We start from the raw sequence: 20893 nt of genomic DNA, 5'->3' as shown, positions 1-20893 counted from the left end.
GAGCAGACAGAGCACTGAGAGCTACCAAGCTGATGAGAAACAGGAGGAGGTGCCGGGACAGGCAGCACTGCCAGTGGGCACTCCACTCTCCTCCCCTCGCCCAGCTCTGTGGTTAGCTATTTTGGGCTGCAGAGGGAAAGAGTCAAGTCTGCCAGGGCCTCCAGGGCCAGAGCCAAGGCCAGAGAACCAGAACCTCCCTCTGGGAACCAAGAGCAGCCTGTTCTTTAGGAACCCCTCAATCTGCATATTCTCTGATACAGACAATTGAGATTTTCTCTCATGAAATAAAAACAGTTTAGAAAACTGTAAATATTACAGATCAAAAGGGCAATGGATATAAAAACAGTAGCTTCAGGAAAAGCTCCCCTCACATCCTTCCAGTCGCATTACTACCCTTAGCAGGCCTCACCTCTTTAGAAATTCTGGGCGGTCACTGCCCCAGATCAGCTTCCTCCTCTTCCTAACACAGCTCCTCCTTCAGTGACAATCACAGCCAACATTATGAGCGTTTGCTGTGTTCCAGGCACTGGGCAAAGGTTTTTACGTACATAAGCTCTCTTAATCTTTAAAACGGCCCTGCAAAGTAAGTACTTTTATTATCTCCACTTTACAAATGAGGAAACTGCCGTACAGTGAGTTTAAATATTTTACCGAGGGTCACACAACTAGGAGTGGCATTTCTCCCAAAAGTCAATCCTGGACACAAACACTCCTCCAACCATGAGTCCCTCATGTTTCCACAGGTGCCCCATAAAGACTTCTCTCCTGGGCTTCCCTGGTGGCACAGTGGTTGAGAGTCTGCCTGCTAATGCAGGGGACACGGGTTCGAGCCCTGGTCTGGGAAGATCCCACATGCCGCAGAGCAGCTGGGCCCGTGAGCCACAACTAGTGAGCCTGCGCGTCTGGAGCCTGGGCTCCACAACAAGAGAGGCCGCGATAGTGAGAGGCCCGCGCACCACGATGAAGAGTGGCCCCCGCTCGCCCCAACTAGAGAAAGCCCTCACGCAGAATCGAAGACCCAACACAGTCAAAAATAAAAAAAAAATAAGTAAATAAATAAATAATATTTAAAAAAAAAAAAAGACTTCTCTCCTACACTGAGGGTGCTGTATTTAAGTTACCTGTTACACATCCGCTTCCCCTGGAGGCTGCCTGCTTCATATTTCTTACTCATATTTGCATTTCCTGCATATACTGAGTCCTCAGTGAACATTAGCTGAGGGAGGTAATAGACCCATACATCCCAAACTACAGTCACACCAAGCCCCTAACCATTCTCAGAACACACCTTACTCTTTCTTGCTCGTGTCTCAGCCTACAATGCCTTTGTCCATCTGGTAGACTCCTACTTGTCCCGCAAGGCCACCCCTCACCTGTCACCGTCTCTGTGAAGCCTTCCCCAGCTGTCCAAACAGAATCCACTGCTTCTCCTCTAGGCTCCTCCGACGCCTGCAAACACCTCAACTAGAGCCCACCCCAGGCTATCAGGGGGCTGTGTTTGTGCTCACATCCATCTTCACCATTGTCTGGGGGCTGTTCTACTTCTCTCTGCATCCCCAATGCCTAAGAAGCCCAGGAGGTGTGCGTTGAACAAATGAGAGAGTACATCGGAGGATGGGAGCAGGTGTATACACCCTTGTCAGTTTCCACAAGGAACAGGAATGGCAGAGACATTTGCTGCCCCTCCAGCCCACACTGCCTAGGAGACTGGCGTTAGATGGGTCCCTGGCTGACATGATGGGTAAAGTAGCCAGCCCTCCTGCTTTCCTTTTGACCCCCTTCTACCCATGCTGGATCTGGGAGTTTCCAACATCAGGCAGATAGGGTCCTAGAAGCCTGCTGAACTTCCTTCCAAGGTCACATCTTTGGGGCATGGAGTTACTCCCCTTGGAGGAAGGAGTTGTGACTCAGTCGGCCCAGGGTGGGGGCCTGAAGGACCTACTTTCTGGGACCCTGAACTTGGGAGCCAGGCCCTGACGTGCCTCAGCCTCTTCCCTGTCCCACCATCATAGACACATTGAACATCAGGCTGGCAGGGATCTCAGAGGCCATGAGGTCCAGAGAACCGAAGGCCCAAGGGGATTGGGAAGGGATGTGCCCAGTGGCACAAATGTCTGATGATCTTGGGCTCCTCCAGGCATAGCTCCTTCAGTCCCATGCTCTGGCGTCCACCCAGGCCCTCATCACCTCCCACCTGGACTGTTGCAGTAACTGATCTCATCACCTCCCACCTGGACTGACCCCTGGGGGATCAGTCACCTGCATATGCCCTCATCACCTCCCACCTGGACTGTTGCAGTAACTGGTCTCTCTTCCACCAATACATCCCTCACACAGCCAGCAACGTGATCCAAATATCAAAGGTAATTTTAAAACCCTTCAATTGGGCTTCCCTGGTGGCGCAGAGCCCATGCTCCGCAACCGGAGAAGCCACTGCAGTGAGAAACCTGCACGCAGCAACAAAGACCCAATGCAGTCAAAAATAAATAAATTAATTTATTTAAAAAAAAATAACCGTCAATCCATCAGCCATAGAACCAAGTCCTAAATCTTACCTGGTGTATGAGACCACAAGGATCTGGTCCCTTTCCACTTTAACTGCAGCCTTTGACACCACCCCTTCTGCTCTACTGTCTAGGAGAAGCCAAGCCTTCTCATGCTCCCTTGACCCTGAACATACTCTGCTGCTTCACCTGATGAACCGAGCCTTAAAGACCCAGCTCAAATGCTACTCCTTGGTAAAGCCTTCCCTAACATCCTGGAAAAGTTAGTGTATCAGGTAGGAATGCTCTCAGTTAAAAGCAACAGAAAACCCAAGCAAAGGAATTTTTGTGACCCTAGGTTGCCATCAGAATCTCTTAAGGATCTTTAAAAAGTCCCATCACTGTACACATGACAGATCAATGTAATCAGAATCTCTAAGGTGGACCCAGGCATCCGTAATTTTCAAAACCTCCCACATTCGAATGTGCGGCCAAGTTGAGAAGCTCTGAAAGAAGCAGGAGATTATTTTTCTCACATAGTGAGTCCAGAGGTGGGCAGCTGCCTGTGTCGGTTGAGCGGCTCAGCGATATCCAGGCCGATGTCTCAGTGATACGCTTCACCTTTCTTTCGGCTTTGCTGCCTCAAGGTCACAAAAGACTGTAGTTGACCCTTCATGTTCAAAGCCTAAAGAAAGTTGTACAGAGAAGGGGAGGGCCCAAACCACCCTCTTTTATGAGCAAATCAAAGACTGTCCTAGAAACCCCTTTAGCAGACTTCTGTTTAGACGTCATTGATCACAGTGGACCACGCCCAGCTGCCAAGGTGTCTGGGAAAGTGGACGAGATTTCTGACAAACTGAGAGGACCAATCAACCCTGTCATGAGGGACGGAGCACATCGCTACTCCCGAAACAGTGTGTGTTATCAAGGAAGGAGCTTAGGAATGGATACTGAAGGGTGGCAGAATACACCACCCCAGGGGCTTCCCTGGCTGTGCAGTGGTTAAGAAGCCGCCTGCCAATGCAGGGGACACGGGTTCGAGCCCTGGTCGGGGAAGATCCCATACCCCGCGGAGCAACTAAACCCGTGCGCTACAACTACTGCAAGCCCGTGCACCTAGAGCCCCGTGCTCCACAACAAGAGAAGTGAGAAGCCCACGCGCAGCAACAAAGAGTAGCCCCCGCTCGCCGTAACTAGAGAAAAGCCCACGCGCAGCAACGAAGACCCAACACAGCCAAAAACAAAATAAATTTATAAAAACAAAATACACCACCTCAAAATATGCCACTTGGGCTTAAGGATTATTTTGAGCAGATGCAAGAAGAGCATTCTAATCTCCCCTTTTCTTCCAGAAAACGGGAGACCAAACCCCCATGTGAAAGATGCCCTCCCTGTATGGGAGAAAAGAAACGTTCTTCAATGGAGAATCAAAGCCAAGAGAATTCTGTACAAACAGGCCTTGTTAAAATAGTTTTTCCCTTCCTTTAAGCTCCCCGTATATTTTAGTCACTTCGCTACAATCACTGCTCTTTATTCAACCTAGTATAAAAGTATTAATGTTTTGCCACTTCCCTAGGTCTCCATTTCCTTATGAGGGCTCCCGTGTCATTAATATAAATTTTTTAAAAAAATTTTTAATTGAAGTATAGTTGATTTTTTTTTTTTTTTTTTGGCCGTGCCACACACCTTGCAGGATCTTAGTTCCCCAACCAGGGATGGAACCCAGGCCCCCTGCAGTGGAAACGCAGAGTCCTAACCACTGGACCGCCAGGGAAGCCCCATTGAAGTCAAGTTGATTTACAGTGTTTCAGGTGCACAGAAAAGTGAATCAGTTACACACACAGTAGGACTTTACAGTAGGTCCTTGTTGTTTATCTTTTTTGTATATAGTAGTGCGTATCTGTTAATCCCAAATCCCCAATTTATCCCTCCCCCTCCAAGACATAGAAATGTGTACGCTTTTCTACTGTTCATCTGTTTTATGGTACTTTAATTCCCAAGCCCACCTGAAAAGCCCTAATTGGGTAGAGGTTAAAATGTCGCCCCCCCCGCCACCTCCCCCGACAGCAGCAGCAGAGTCTGCGACAGTGACTTAACCTCTCTCTGGGCTTCACAGCTCTGGGCTTCACACATTGGTTCCGGCAGACATCACATTAAAGGCACTGTGCGGACGTGTGTCCACACGTCCACGTCTCCCTCTAGACCGGCAGTTCTTTTTTTTTTATTCTTTCAAAATGGCCCCACACTGTTTTATTTCAGCCCTCAAACAACATAAAGAGGTAACAACTTCTGATGCCATGCAACTAACAATAAAGGAACAAAAAAATATTTTATTTTATTTTTTTATTGGAGTATAATTGCTTTACAATGTTGTGTTGGTTTCTGCTGTAGAACAAAGTGAATCAGCTCTATGTATATATATATCCCCTCCCTCTTGGACCTCCCTCCTCCCATCCCACCCCTCTAGGTCATCACAGAACATCGAGCTAATCTCCCTGTGCTATACAGCAGTTTCCCACTAGCTATCTATTTTACACATGGTACTGTATATATGTCAATGCTACTCCCTCAATTCATCCCACCCTCACCATCACCCCGTGTGTCCACAAGTCCGTTCTCTACATCTGCATCTCTTTTCCTGCCCCGCAAATAGGTTCATCGGTACCATTTTTCTAGGTTCCACATCTATGCGTTAATAGACGATATTTGTTTTTCTCTTTCTGACTTACTGCACTCTCTATGACAGACTCTAGATTCATCCACATCGCTACAAATGACCCAACTTCGTTCCTTTCTATGGCTGAGTAATAAGGGAACGAAAAACACATTAAAAACACAGTCTTTGAAAGGCTGCTCACAGCAGTAGGTTGGCAGCAGTGGTAAGTATTTCTGGCCAATGGCTTCCAACAAGAGGGGTCTGAACGAACCCCCTCATCTCAGCAAAAGAGCTCCCACACTTTCCCTCGATAGTTTACACACTCTGCGTCACGAATGCCACGCCACTACACTCACCAGACTTTCGGAATTCACATCTTAAAACATGTTGTGCGTAATCGCAACAAAAACTGAAAACAAAACTGTGGCAGAAAAGTAAATAAATCCAGTGTTTCCAGTAAGGCATCAGGGAATCACTGCTGGCTGCGCCCTTCATTTCACCAGTTTAAAGAAAAGTTTGATTTACATCTCTCAGCAAACCCAATATTCAGAAGCGTAACCAGCAGCCTCAAGTTAAAAGTTTAAAAGACAGTCCTCCTTTCTTTTGGTAAATGGTTCATATACAACATGAAATCAAGTTCTATCTTATAAAAAAAAAACTGAGTATTTTTAACAGCAAAAATATATATGTTTGTTTGCAGTTTTCTTTTTTTTTTTTTTTTTTTCCGGTTTGCGGGCTTCTCACTGTTGTGGCCTCTCCCGTTGCGGAGCACAGGCTCCGGACACGCAGGCTCAGCGGCCATGGCTCACGGGCCCAGCCGCTCCGCAGCATGCGGGATCCTCCCAGACCGGGGCACGAACCCGTGTCCCCTGCATCATCAGGCAGACTCTCAACCACTGCGCCACCAGGGAAGCCCCTGTATTTTTCTTTTTAAAAAAGACATTTAATAACAATAAGTCAGAGGACAGGATTTAACCTTCAACCCCCCCACCCTGCCAAGCTGTCTACATGGCACAGATACTTTAAGGCAAAGGCTCCTGGAGAGGCACGTCCGCCTCGGCGGTGGGATGGGGACGTGAGGGGAACACACTCCGCTCCTGCAGGGCCACTTTAGAAAGGCTTCTCCCTCATGTTCACCGAGCTGTCCTGCATCCCAAAGTAGACTCTCTCCGCCATGCTGATGAACAGGCCCGTGTCCACCACACCCGGGATCATTTTGATAGCTGTGTTCCCTTCACTCCATTTGTGGACCCTGTCAAGCTTCCAGTCCAGGATAAAATTCCCATTACAGTAAGTCCCCTACATATGAACCTTCAAGTTGTGAACTTTCAAAGATGCGAACGTGCGTTCACATGTCCAATCACGCAAGTTAGTTCATGTGTCTGGCGTACCTTGTCACATGCGTGCATCCTCTGCAAGTTGTTGTGCTTTTGTGTACTTTACTGTACAGTGCTGTTGCTATGCAACATGAGGAGCTTACTAATGAAGACCTGGTGGAATTGGAGGTCCAGAGAAAGGACAAAGAGAGACAAGAGGAAGATGTAACTAAAGAACCGAAGAGAGTCGGGATGCAAGAAATGGCAAGGGGATTTTTTTTATTTGAGGAGGTACTGTTAGTTATTGAAGCACAGGACCCGAACGTAGAAAGGTTCACGAAGGTTGCAGCTGCCGTTCAGGATGCAATCCAGTGCTACCATGTCATCTATGATGAGAAAAAAAGAGCTACTACCCAGACATCACGGATCATTTTTTCAAGAGGGTAGATAGAATTGAATCCAGCAAGGAATCAGAACCTGTGCCATCCACGTCAGGCGTGAGTGAAATTGCAGCTTGCCCTCCGTCTCCTATCGTTGACTATCCTTCAGCTCTACCATCTCCCACCTCCTCTCCCTCCTCCAGTCAGCAACTCTTCTTGCCTGTTCACTCGATGCAGCCCCTGTATGCCAGCTGTTGTACTGCACTACTGTACTTTTCAAGGTACTGTACTGTAAGATTAAAAATGTTTTCTTTAATTTTTGTGTTTGTTTTTTATGTATTATTTGTATGAAAGTATTATAAACCTATTACAGTACAGTACTATAGAGCCGATTGTGTTCATTGGTACCTAGGCTAACTTTGTTGGACTTATGAACAACTTGGACATATGAATGCGTTCTCAGAACGGAACTCATTCATATGTAGGGAACTCACTGTTATCCATCGCCAAGGGATCTGCCTTGTTGGCCATTCGAAGTTCAATCACGCCCCCAAACTTCTGGGTCACAGCTCGGCTCACTGGGACATAGGCCATCGGGATGACCTTGATGGGGGTTCCCCTTGTGCCACGGATTCCCTAAGGTTCTTTGAACCTTTCCTGAAATTGGTTATCACGATGAAGCAACTGGCATTGCCAGCCACAATTTTCTCCTGAGTCAGGCAGCCTCTACTGCCCTTGATGAGATTGAGATCAACATCTACCTCATCAGCACCATCGATGGTGAGGTCAGTCTCTGGGTGTCGGTCCAGGTCACCGAGAGTTCAGCCATACTGCAGGATGAGCTGACGGGCCTGGAAGGAAGTGGGAATACAGACGGGGTTCAGATTCTCTTGTTTCACCCTTTCAGCTATTTGCTGCACGGTGTGGACAACTGTAGAACCATTCCCAATTCCCAGCACTTGGTTATTCCTCACGTGGTTCTCCACCGCTGCACGGCCTGCCAGCTTCTTGGCCTCCTCAGCCTTGGACATGATGGAGGGGGCCAGGCAGATGCTGTTAGCGTCCCCGCCACCAGTACTTGTCTAGACCGGCAGTTCTTAACTCAGGCTGCACGTTAGAAATACCTGGGGAGCTTTTTAAAATGCACCAGGGCCTAGACCCCACGCACAGAGATTTTAACAAAATTGGTACAGGTAAACCCAAGCATAACTAATTTTAGAAACTCCCCCAAGTGATTCTAATGTGCAGACTGGGTGAACCACTGGGTTAACCACAGCCATCTGAGACCCTCAGAACAGGGGCTGAATCTTGAGCACAGTACTACTTATAACATGGGGCTCACAGGAAACCCTCACTGAACGAATGGATGAATGAATGAATGGCAGGGAAGAACTTCTGCTCCAACCTTGTCAACCCCCAGTCTGCACTGTGCACCGTCCTGAGTGTGGTTCCTCCCTCCTCTCTGTCCTCCCTTCTCTACTGAGCACTGCACTTAACCACCCTCAGTGCACCACGTCCATGAGCCAGCTGGACCCTCCTAGGTGAGCAGACTTCCTACTTCTCCAGCAGCTGCTGTGCTGGAAACCCCAGTCCCACTCTTTCCTGGTAGCTGACCTAGTCGGAGAAGGAGATAACTCACCTCTTGTGCCTTCGTTAAAGCCCCTGCCCAGCGTGACGTGAGAGCTGTGGGAGGGGTAGGCTTCCATGTGCTTCCTCTTCTGCTTTCAGGCCCAATCCCAAAATGGACTCCCAAGTATTCAGTGGCAGAGTGCCTGGCCTAACTAACAAGCAACCACAGACAAAATGTTCACTTCTCCTGTCCAGGTGTAAAAAGTGTGTCTTATCTGATTCCTTGGACAAACGGGAGTCTCAGAAATGACCCTGTTGATGTCACCAGAATGAGTCAGTGGTAAATACATGCCCACAGATAACATCATCCAGTATCCTACCCTCTGATTCTGGCTTCCATCACGCGTCTGAAATCGCTCGTCCAAAGGTCACCTACAGGGCCAGCTTCAGCGGCCTGCGACCTGTGCAGTCCCACAGGGCCTCATGCCCTGCATTCAGAAGGGCCCTGCACCTGGTTTTACGATGTGCTGTGGTTGCCGTCTTGAAATTCTTAACAATTTTGAACAAAGGAGCCCCACATTTTCATTTTGCACTGGGCCCTCACTTCTGTTGTCCGATCCGGGTCACCCATAGTCTCTTACAAAATCCAGCAAGGTTTTCCTTCTCAGAAAGGTCTCCACAGCGTATGACCTCAGGCTCCTTTGTGCAAATCTCTGTGACACCCAGTTTTCTGTTCCCTTCCTTTACATTAAAAAAGGGTGGTGTGATGGGGTGGCATGGCTGCACGTGATGGTAGGGATCAAAAGACCCTGGGGAATAAGTCGTACAAGCCCTCCTTGACTCCCGGGCCTGAAGGAGAGTTAACAGTACCAACTTGGGAGCTCAAGGCCCCAGCAAACTAAGAGAATCTCAGTCAGCTCCAATCCAGAACAGAAAATCAGCGTGAAAACTTGTAGATGACCATATTGGACTTCAGAAACCTTGAAGAACCCCTTCCAACTCCTTGAGGGGCCGTCTACCAACAGTGCAGAGAACTAACGCAGTGCCCCCTGCCAGGCAAGGAGGTCGGGTACCCTGCGAGGAGCCAGGAGATGAGGTCCTCTGCAGAGAGAGAGACAAGTTTTCCAAGGAAAAGGCTGAGGAAAGTTTGTTCACCATGGGAGACAGTGCACTGTAGGAGGGCAGAAGGGAGGTATGGAGCTGAAGGGAGATGAGTTCAGGAGACAATGGATGTGAGAGGGGGCCCACCCCAGTTCTGCCCCCCAAGCCTGCCAAGCAGGGATCCCTCTGCTCAGACAGGCTCTGGGCAGAGGGCAGAGGTTCTAAGAGGCAGAGTTTCAGCCCCAGCTGGGAGAGGAAGGATGGAGGATAGCATGTCAAGGCCTCGGAAGGGGAGCCTGAGGCAGGGAATGGAATTGGGGCCCAGTCTTCCCAAGGCAGAGCTCATCAGGGTCCGGGATCTGCCCTCTCTTGGCATCGCCTGGCCAGGCCATGGCTCAGGTATCTGACACCTGGGGCCTGGAGTCATATGCCAGGAAACCCAACACTCTTGGGCCCCAGCCCCCAACTTCCAGCAGCTACAAGCGAGAGAGCAAGGCTTCTGGAGGAGGAAGCGGGTCTCCAGAGCCGAGCAGCAGGGAGGCTACTTCCGGGGAGACGGCAGCACAGGAGAAGGCTCTCCCACCAACAGGGGTGAGAGGCTGGGAGGAGGAAGGAGAGGACAGGGGGGAAGAGTGGGGCGGAGAGGACAAAGCCGGGACGGGCAGAGGGGTGGACGTTCCAGGAGAAAGGGTGAATGGGTACAGGAGCTGGGGCCTGAATCACCTAGCCTAGCTGGACGCTGCAAAGCCCTGTTGCTGATCGGGCTCTCTGGGGCCTACCTGGCCCACCTGGCAGCCATCCAGGTAGGCTGGCAGGAAAAGCCTGTATTCCAATGAAGGAAATCAATACATGAGCAGAAGCAGACACTGAGAAGCCCCCAGACCCAGAATGACCAGTAGGGCTTTGGACCAAGAGACCCTAGAAGAGTCTCAGGCCCAGGGGACCCTCTACCCAAAGGGCCCAATAAGGAGTCTTGGACCCCAAAGAAGCAAAAAAGCCACGCAGGCCTGAGAGAGCTCCCAAAGGAGAGGCCCCGGCCCAAAAGGAATCCACAGGGGGACTTCAGGAAGAGAATGCTGGCCGTGGGAATGGAATTCTCTGGACTTATTCTTCATTTACGGGGCTTTTTCTTCCCCAGATCCTACTCCACTCCAGGACTATGCCAATCTGCGGCCATGCTCCCACCAGCTGGTCACCTCCTGTCCCTGCTGCTGGTGATAGGCACAGGGGGCACTGTGCCCAGCCCCTGGCTGTCTCCCCAGGGCTGCTACGTGGCAGAAGAAGCTGGGGAGCGGACATTCCGCTGCAGCCAGGCAGGCCTGAGGGCTGTGCCCAACGGCATCCCTAATGACACCCGCAAGCTCTACCTGGACGCCAACCGGCTGGCGTCCGTGCCGGCTGGGGCCTTCCAGCACCTGCCTGTCCTGGAGGAGCTGGATCTATCCCATAATGTCCTTGCCCACGTCTCAGGGGCCGCTTTCCAGGGCCTGGCGGGCACGCTGCGCCACCTCGACCTCTCTGCCAACCAGCTGGCCTCGGTGCCCGTGGAGGCCTTTGCGGGGCTGCAGATCCAAGTGAACCTGTCTGCCAACCCGTGGCGCTGCGACTGCGCCCTGCAGGAGGTGCTTCGGCGGGTGAGGCTGGCACCAGGCACTGAGACGGGCATCGTCTGTGGCCCGGGAGCCCGATCAGACCTCGTGGGGCAGGAGTTCCTGCCGCTGGTCGAGGAGGAAGAGCTGTGTGGGACGGGGCGGGGCGGGGCCCGGCACAGCACCGACGTGGCCCTGCTGGTCACCATGGGGGGCTGGCTGGTGCTGGTGGTGGCTTATCTGGCCCAGTACGTGTGGGAGAACCGGGATGGGACCCGACGTCCCCTCAAGCGGGCCCCCGTGCCGCCTGTGCACTCTGAGGACTCCTCTACCCTCAGCACCGTGGTCTGATGACCAGGGCTACTCTTCCGACCCTGCACCCCACACCCCTGCTCCTATGCCCTCTCCTCTCCTCCCACCCCCTCTGCCTCCTCTGCAGCCCCTTCCCACCCCCCAATTCCACCTCCTTCCTCCTCTGTCTCCCCAAAACACCTGATCTCTCTCACTCCTCCAGCACCATCTTTGGTGCCTGGGAGTTTTGACGCCGACGCTGGGTCTGGGTTGTGCTAGACTCAGAGACCCAGAGCTTCTGAGCCCACAGTGATGGGGGGACCCCAGAACAGAGAACGATGGTAGATGGTCACGTATGCCAACTTGGAGGTAGGAGCAGGCAGCTTGAGAGCGTGGCGGAGGTGATCTCAAAGCCTGCGCCGTATGGATGTTTGAACTGACTCCGCAAGAATGAGGGGGGCTTTGGGCAGAAGAGGGAGGCCCCCAGCTGAAAGATGGTGGACCAAGACGAAGAAGATGTAAAACTTCGAACGTCTGAGCAGCGGCAAGACATATCTGGGGGCTGGAGAAGAGGGCGCATAGAGGGGCAAGGGTATGGCGGGACCAAGGTGGCAGTGAGGTCAGAAAGGACCCCGTGGGCTCTTCCTCTCTTCTCCCGCCGCCTCTGCTGAAAAGCTCCCCTCCCCACCCCCTGCCCCATGCTTCTTGCCTCTCTCACGGCCCCAGGCTCTTCTCCCTGTACCTTCTATTGTGACCCCCTGGTTTAGGGTTCCCTGCTTCCTTTTCCAGAGATTCCCTATCTCTCTGCTCTCTCCTTTTTACCCAGAAGGGCTTCCTGAACCCTTGCCCTTGGGGGAGAAGAACTTTCTGCTCTGCCTGAGCTGGGGATGGGTCACTAGAGAGCTGGAAGGGAGATGGGGAGGTTTCCCATCCCCAGAACATCACTGGACAATCCAATAAAGCCCCTTTATTAATGCCCCGATCTCTTTCTTATCATTCAGTTTGTTGAACACATGTGGCCCCGCAGTGAGGAGAGGGAGGGTGTTGAGACCTTCTCTGCTACCTCCACCACCCCTTTGGTGCGGGTGCTCCCACTGGGCTGCGTGCCAGCTCCTTTCTCCCATGCTACCTCCCAGCTCCTGACACCAGAGCCTGTCTGCCAGGCATGCCAGGGCCTATGCATTAATGATGATGGAATGGAAGAAGGATGGGGAATGGAAGGGGACATGGAGGGAGGACAACAAGGGAGGAGGGAAGGAGGCCAAAGCCCAGGCATCAGTCTCCAGCCTGCTCAGGGTGCACGGGAAGCAAAGGAAGAGGGAGCCGGTACTCTCTTAGCTGTCTGTCCCTTCTCTCAGCGGGAGTCTGAGCAAGGGGTAGGGAGAAACTAGATGCGCCCAAAGTTAGTAAAAGAATTCCTGGGCAGAGGGGGAGGGCTGAGACCAGGTTGGCTGAAGGAGGGGGCCATACGAGACATCCCTATCACCAAATAGGCTTTTCAAGGGACCCAAAGGGGCCAACACTCCCTGTCCCTTGCCCCTGTGAGGGTGATACATCACGTGGCTTCCATGGAGGAAACAGCCACTTTGGGAAAGCTCTTGGAACCCATAGTAGAAACTGAAGATAAGAACCACTGAACCAGGGTTCCACCCAACTTACGGCAGAGCCTGGGGCAGAATAGGCGGCCACTCAAGGAGTGGCAAAGAGGAATCCAGTCACCTCCCCTCGTCCCTCTGACCCATCCTGACTTCCCTGTCTCCTTTCCAGCCCTGCCCCCTCCTCTCTCGATCCCTGAGGCTCTTCCCACCACTCCAACGCTGAGCTTCCTCACCTCATCCAGGAAACCTCAACTTGACTCGTCTCAGAAGAACATGGGACAGCCCCCCATCTTCTTTTCTCAGGGGACATGGGCCTCCCTCTTCATTTCCAGAGGTGCTCAGGGATGGAGGAAAGAACTTGGATGTGGGAAGTTTCAGGCTGTACCTTTGACCGTCCACCCAGCCACATCCTGGCCTGGGCCTTGGAATCCTGGCCCCATCCCTATCAAACCCTCTGTCACTCCCTCCCCTGCCACTCTCAGAATCTGTCCCACTCTGCTCACCCACCCCCTTCTGGAATCAGGCTGGGACTCATCTCCCTAGGTTCTGGGAAATAGATTGTGGAGACCCATGGGGGTGGGTGGGTGGGGGTCGGGTGGGGCACCGTGTCCCTATCGTTGATGCCCATTCCTGGAGGCTCATTCAACTTCCTGTCATCCTGAGCAGCGGAGATAGCATCTTTAAGGTCTGCAGAGAGTGGGTTCCCCTACCGTCACCCCTAACCCCAATGCTCAGAGGTAAGTTCAGGATGGGAAAGGATCCAGGGAGGGAAGCTTTGCTTGGAGCCCGGATCAGGAGGGGTCCTGGAGCCCTGGATAATAAACGTCCCACCAGTTATCATTATGGCTCCCCTCTGGCTCAAATTTCTTTCCCTCTCTGGAGCTAGGACAGGAGGGAAAGGAGAGGGAGGACAAGTGGGGCAGAATATGGGGGGGCAGGGTAGGGAGGTGGCAGACAGATGCTTCACCGGCTCTCCTCCCCAGGGAGAGACCTCTTCGCCCGAGCCAGTTGGGGTCTCTGAGTCAGAACTTGGTGTGAGGGGGGTGTCCAACGCAGTAACTTCGGCTCAGCCCATCACAGGAGACTGGGCAAAGTGGGGCCGCCACAGCCTCAGAGAAGCTCCTGCTAGGACACCAGTTACTGAACCCCTAAGCCCTACCATCAGCACCCTGGCCTCTGGGTTGTGTTTGTCCTCTGGGCAGGCAGGAAGGGGTGACAGAAGTGGTTTCAGCCCCATCCTTATCTCTGCCGGAGACCAGTGATCATAGGACCAGTGTTCCGAGACGCCACGTGGGCCCTGGCAAGGCAGCTGGATGGCCTCGTTTCGGTTGCCTGCTTCTGGACCTTCTGCCTGGTACAGAGGAAAGGGGGACACGTTATGTCAAGACCAACCTCTCCCATCGGGATGTGCTGGAGCCAGGAACAAAGCTGCTTCCCTGGTGGAGCAGTGGGTAAGAATCCGCCTGCCGATGCAGGAGACACGGGTTCGAGCCCTGGTCCAGGAAGATCCCACATGCCGCGGAGCAGCTAAGCCCGTGCGCCACAACTACTGAGCCTGTGCTCTAGAGCCTGTGAGCCACAACTACTGAGCCCGCGTGCTACAATTACTGAAGCCCGTGCGCCTAGAGCCCGTGCTCCGCCACGAGAGAAGCCACTGCAATGAGAAGCCCGCGCGCCGCAACGAAGCGTAGCCCCCGCTCGCCGCAACTAGAGAAAGCCCGTGCACAGCAATGAAGACCCAACACAGCCAAAAAAAAAAAAAAAAAAAGGCTGCCAGCTACCAAGAGAGCCCAGCCACATGCCTGGTCCAGCTCTGATGCAAGAACCCAGGAAGGCAGATCCCGGCTTGTCATCCATGGGCAGCACCCTGGAGCCGGTGGTCTGTGGGTGGAGGTGGGAGGAGAGGAGAGTCCCTCACTCAGCCCTTCCACCACCAGCTTCTGGAGCAGCAGAGAAAGCAGGTGCTGCCCTCAGGGAGCCCCAGTCTGAGGAGGAGAGCTATGACCCTATCTCTCAGGGAACCCCCAGACTAATGGAAGAAATAGGGTCCTTTCTCTTTGGGGAGCTCTGATGCTGGTGAGACCAAGACATCTCCCAGACACAGAGACTGAAGCACGTACAAAGCCTAGTTATCTACTAAAGGAAGTGGAGAGAGAACAAACCGAGTACAAGGGAGCTGAGGGAGGCCCTTAAGAAGTAGTGCCCCACCTTTCCTGTCCTGGGCTCCTGTGCAGACATTCCAAGTGCAACCCTGAATGAGGGGTGTCAGTATCAAAACCAGGAGAACCCAGGCAGCTTCTTCCAAGTACCTCCCCCATTAGACTATGGGGAGTTCCAACCAGAAACAGTTTCCTCTCGTTTCTCTGGGGTCCTGTTATCAGTAACCTCGGTTGCCTGTAAGGCATGATTTCCCAAACCAGGAAGGCAGAAAACCAAGCAGACAGAGCAAGGCATCTTAGCTGCCAAAGCGCATGCCACCACAAGTCCACTGGCTCATTCAACAAACATTTATTGAGTTACTACTACATACCAGGTGCTGCAGATTCAAAGATGAGGAAATTGTGGTGCCCATCCTTGGAAGACCTGACAGTGATGACAGCCCGGGCGACAGAGGTGTGCGCAGGGGCCACGTGAGCCCAAAAGGGGCATCTAAAGCAAAGGTTCAGATACTTTGTTCACAGGAGCACTCACTCAGAACCCATTTATTTTGCCTATGTTTTAAAATCTTATTTTACATAGAGTTCTAATAATTTTGGAACTATGGTTTCCTTGATACAACAGGTTAGAAGCAGTATATTTGAAGCAGGAAAAAAGTTCACTACAGATAGAATAATAGCAGGGAGTATCAACAGCCTGAGAGCAGGGAGAGACCTTCCTAAAAGTATTTTTAAGAACTCAAAAAGCAATGCAGTAGGGCCCTGTCATGTCTTCTTTTTTTAAATTTATTTTATTGAACTATAGTTGACTTACAATGTTTTGATGGTTTCTGGTGTACAGCAAAGTGATTCAGTTATACATGTATATACATTCTTTTTAGTTTTTTAATATTTATTTATTTGGCTGTGCCGGGTCTTAGTTGCGGCACGTGGGATCTTTTTAGTTGCAGCATGCAGGATCTTTAGTTGTGGCATGCAAACTCTTAGTTGCGGCATGTAGGATCTAGTTCGCTGACCAGGGATCAAAGCCTGGCCCCCTGCATTGGGAGCACGGAGTCTTAGCCACTGGACCACCAAGGAAGTACCTACATTGTTTTCCATATTCTTGGCCATTATGGTTTATCACAGGATATTGAATACAGTTTCCTGTGCTATACAGTAGAACCTTGTTGTTTATCTATTTTATATATAATAATCTGCATCTGCTAATCCCAAACTCCTGATGCATCTCTCCCCCACCCCTCCTCCTCCTTGGCAACCACAAGTCTGTTCTCTATGTCTGTGAGTCTGTTTTTATTTCGGAGATAAGTTCATTTGTGTAATATTTTAGATTCCACATATAAGTGATATCATATGATATTTGTCTTTCTCTTTCTGACTTAGTACAATAATCTCTAGGTCCATCCATGTTGCTGCAAATGGCATTATTTCATTTCATTCTTTTTTATGGCTGAGTAGTATTCCACTGTATATATGTACCACATCTTCTTTATCCATTCATCTATTGATGGACATTGAGGTTGTTTCCATGTCTTGGCTATTGTAAATAGTGCTGCAATAAACATTGGGGTTCATGTAACTCTTCAAATTACAGTTTTCTTCAGGTATATGCCCAGGAGTGGGATTGCCGGATCATATGGGAACTCCATTTTTAGTTTTTTGATGAACTCCGTACTGTTTTCCATAGTGGCTGCACCAATTTACATGTAGTGTCTTCTAAATGACCCTGTGTGGACAAATTATTCTCCCCGCCTCTAAGGGGCCTATGGATGTTGGCAAAATGCATACTATTAATCTCACTGACTTTGAGTTACCTGCAAAAGAGGTCAAATCTTGGAGTGTCCACTTTCAGGGACACGGAGTCCGTGATGCATTTGAGAAAGTTTCCCTCCTATGAGGGCAGAAGTAAATAATGCAGAAAGACGATTGGAAAAATGCTTGTTCTACCAGGGCTGCCTCCTTGTTCCTTCCTCCATGGGACCAAGATCTGCCCTGAGGCTGTGCAGAGCAGCCCTTTGAATGGGTGAAGATGGCTCTCCAGCACCTGATTCAGCACATCATGGCCCTTCTCTGTTCTTGTCTCTCTGTCCCCAATTAATGTCCCACAATCACCACCACACCCACACACTTGCCTCAGGTCCCTGGAAAATCCAGCTTATCTCCTCCCAGTCACAATACTCATTTCTGCACTTATGACGATTACTCTCTTCCTCTTTTAGAATGTTTTTTTTTAAAAAAAAAAAAAGGGCTTCTCTGGTGGCGCAGTGGTTGAGAGTCCGCCTGCCGATGCAGGGGACACGGGTTCGTGCCCCGGTCCGGGAAGATCCCACGTGCTGCAGAGTGGCTGGGCCCGTGAGCCATGGCCACTGAGCCTGCGTGTCCGGAGCCTGTGCTCTGCAACGGGAGAGGCCACAACAGTGAGAGGCCCGCGTACCGAAAAACAAAACAAAACAAACAAAAAAAAAAAACTCAAGTCCCCACACTAAAACTAATGTCTGAAGTCAGCACTCAATTTTTATTCATTTTAGGGGTCGGGGCAATTTATCATGCAGAGTCAAGCCATCAGGGAAGGTTCTCTCAAAGGATGTATGGGAACAAGCACAATGGCATGGTGTCTGTCCCGGAGAACCAAGAAAAGACTCCAAGATCACCAAGACTGCAGTCGTAGGGCTCCTGGTGAATATCTCTGTCACAGTCAGCAGCAAATGTCAAAATTCCATGGACATCCAAAACCTCAGCATTGTGAATGATCTGGAAAACCTAAGAAGGGGTGAGCTGCTGAGTGAGGTGGGGAGGCAGGTTGAGGATGCCACGCCAGCCAAGGGGGCTGGCACCAAGGGGCATGCCCCCACCCAGAGGGGTTCAGGCTATCAGAGATGGCAGGGGTCTTCACTTTACAAAAAGGCCCAGAGAGGGATGGTGAGTTGTCCAATGTCACACAGGGAGTCAGGGAAGAAGCAAGACTAGAACCCACATGTCCCCTGTCCCTCTGAGACACATACACACACACACACACACACACACACGCTTCCTTCCAAGGGAATGGGCTGAGGGAAGGGTAGACCTAGGGGTGCCACTGAGGGAGCTGGACATGGATCAGAAGAGAGCCTCACCCACTCAGAGCCAGCTCCACCCCCGCAGCACAAGAAGCTAAGAAGCTTCAGGAGCATGGGGAAAACCTGTCTGTACATGGTGACCGAGGCTGTGAGATGCTGAGGGAAGCCACCCTGGAGGAGGGGAGCGAGACTGGAGGGGCCATTCCATCCCCCTCCTCACTGCTGCTGGATTCAGAGTTGGGAACCTCCAAGATGCTTTCCATGCCCCGCCCCATCCATACACACGCTTGCCCCCACTCCTTCCCTCCCACAGCCCTTGAATCTCCCCTGCATCCTTGCCCATCATTAGGGCATCCTAATGTACCTCTCTCCCGTCCATACTTGCTTCTCATCCAGTTCCCCTAATAATGGCGTCTTCATCTTTTATAATACCGCTCTTCTCTTTTCTAAGGATTTTTCCATCTATTATTTCACATGAGATAGGTAGGCTACTTGCTATTGCAACCCCCATCTCACATGTTTAGGAAACTACCTCGGAAAAGTCCATTGGCTCACCAGCTACTCAGTGGGCAATCTGTGAGCAAACCCCAGGCTTTAAGACTCCAGCCGGTGCTTTTCGCTCACAGCTCCAGCCCCTGCCAGAGTTCTCACCTCCCTCTGCCAAGTTCCCCTCTCTTCATTTCTCTTCCATCTTCCGCCACCACCACCTGCCCCTTGACGACCTGTCTTTCCCCAGGGCTCTCTCAGTCCCAACACCACCATCAGCCTACCCCAAGCAGTAGTCACTGGGTAGAGCAGGGGGGGTGCCCTGGATGGGAGCCGGGTGAATGTGGAGGAGAGGAGGGGAGGCAGACAGCCCAGGGTTGGTCCCCCAGTCTCAGGGCTGAAATCTGGGCGGTGGGGGTCTTCCATTCCTCTTTAGGCTCTGCCCCCCAAACCAACTGATGACCCCAGCCCCTTCCAACACCTTCTGTGCAGCTCCCTAAAGTATACACCTCTCACCACTCCTCCCCTCTCGGAGACCACACTATGTGGGTGTGTGTGGTGAGGCGAGCTGGCCAGGAAGGAGGAGTTGGGAGTCAGTGACAGCCAGTGCCCCATTTCTGAGCCCTCACAGACATCCTCCCGTTCAAGGACCAGAACCTGAAGCTGTTCCCCTCCGAAGGTGAGAGAAGCTGAAGGACTCTTCTTCCCTCCACATCCCATAAGGTGATGGGGGACAAAGTCTCAGAAGGCGAGAGGGACACAAAGATCCCCCTTCTCCAGCAAAGGAAAGAAACCGGTCAAGTGAGGAATTCAAGCCCAGAGCCCTTTCTCAAAACCCTGGGGTGGTGGTGGGTGGGATGCAGAGGGGTCTCTCAGGATGCAGTGATGACAGGCATCCCAGCCACGGGTTTCCTGGGCCTTTAAGTGCATCCTCCCCCTGCCCCAGGCTCCACCAGGCTCTTCTAGGCAGGATGAGGCTGAACCCACCCGGGGCTGCACCAGCGGTCAGGAGGACGCCTCTTCCTTTAGGGCTCTCAGTCCTCCTTCTTCAGTCACAGTCACCCGTGGAGTCCCTTTCCCCTCTGCAGGGTCCTGAACGTCCATCAAAAAATACTGTAAGGAGCTGAGCTCCCCCGTCACCCCACACCAGACCCTGCCCTGATCCTCTTTCCCTGGGGAGGGGCACTTGAGGGAGACACAGGACACCAAGCCTCAGAAGGGGGCCTCTGTGCCTGGGGGTGGGGGGACCCTCTGGGTGAAGTTATGTGAAGGCAGACGGAGCAAAGTAGGGTCCTAGTCACCTCTGTCCTGTCCTCATAGCTCTGTCTGGGCCTGAGCCGGTCCCCCGGGAGCCCACGAGGTTTCGGGAGCTACAGGCTTAGGTGGACGAGGAGCTGCTGGTGCTGAAGGGCCTGACCCGGAACAGCAGACCGCCGGGCTGAGGGAAGGATTGGCGCTGCTGGGCCAGGGGTGGAGGCTGCAGGAGCTGTGGGACACGGCGGGGGCGGGGCTGGGGCTCGGCTGGGGCTCGGCTGGGGCTCCTGGGGGCGGGGCCTGGACGGAGTGGGCGGGATTGCGGGAGGCTGGGGGCGGGGTGATGAGGGAGTTCCGGAGCACGCTGGAGTGGTGACTGCAGGACTGAGGGGGCGAGAGGCGGGGCTTAAACGGCTGGCGGGGGTCCCTGGGAGGGGGGCTAAACTGGTGATGGCTAGACTGTCCGCCGCGGGGGCGGGGCCGGATGGTGAAGGCGGGACTACGGGAGCGAGGGGAGGGGCTTAACATGGCTGGGGGCGGGGCTACGGGTTGCTGGGGCCAGATGCAGGTTGGATGGGGCGTGACTGGCCTCCTTCAGGGATATCTCAGCCAGCACGTCCACTCGAGGGAGGATTCTTTATGCTAAGGGAGAGACTAAGCTCCTGCCCTGAGGGAATCCTCACTCTGAGTGGGGAGACCTGCTCCCTCTCCCTCGGGGAGCTCTCTGTCTCACTAACTGCAGGAGTATCTAGCTGATCACTTCCCATCTCTCTGCCAGGTGGATGGGGCCCTGGATTTTAACAAGCCAGAGGTTCTGGGAGTCCGAGGGGCGGGCCCGGTTACTCAGTCCTCGAATGACTACAGGAGACTTCTAGCAAACTCCGTTCCATACTGGCTGGATACATCCTCTACGTGCTGGAAGTTCTGAGTGATGAGGGTCGGGAGTGGGGATGGGGTC

At 52.3% G+C, this 20893-nt stretch overlaps 1 protein-coding gene and 1 pseudogene across 1 annotated transcript; one reads left to right on the top strand and one right to left on the bottom strand.

Moving 5' to 3' along the window:
- Window positions 1-6249: 6249 nt before the first annotated feature.
- Window positions 6250-11627, bottom strand: LOC132414456 (ribose-5-phosphate isomerase-like; annotated as a pseudogene).
- Window positions 10579-11445, top strand: LRRC3C (leucine rich repeat containing 3C). The gene has a single exon (XM_059998672.1). The coding sequence runs from the start codon at window positions 10579-10581 to the stop codon at window positions 11443-11445; it is 867 nt and encodes a 288-aa protein (XP_059854655.1).
- Window positions 11628-20893: the final 9266 nt, after the last annotated feature.

This window comes from Delphinus delphis, chromosome 19, assembly GCF_949987515.2.
Source record: "Delphinus delphis chromosome 19, mDelDel1.2, whole genome shotgun sequence".
NCBI classification, from domain to species: Eukaryota; Metazoa; Chordata; class Mammalia; order Artiodactyla; family Delphinidae; genus Delphinus; species Delphinus delphis.
The sequence above is the reverse complement of the archived record's forward strand: the minus strand, read 5'-3'. Positions and strand labels throughout refer to the sequence as shown.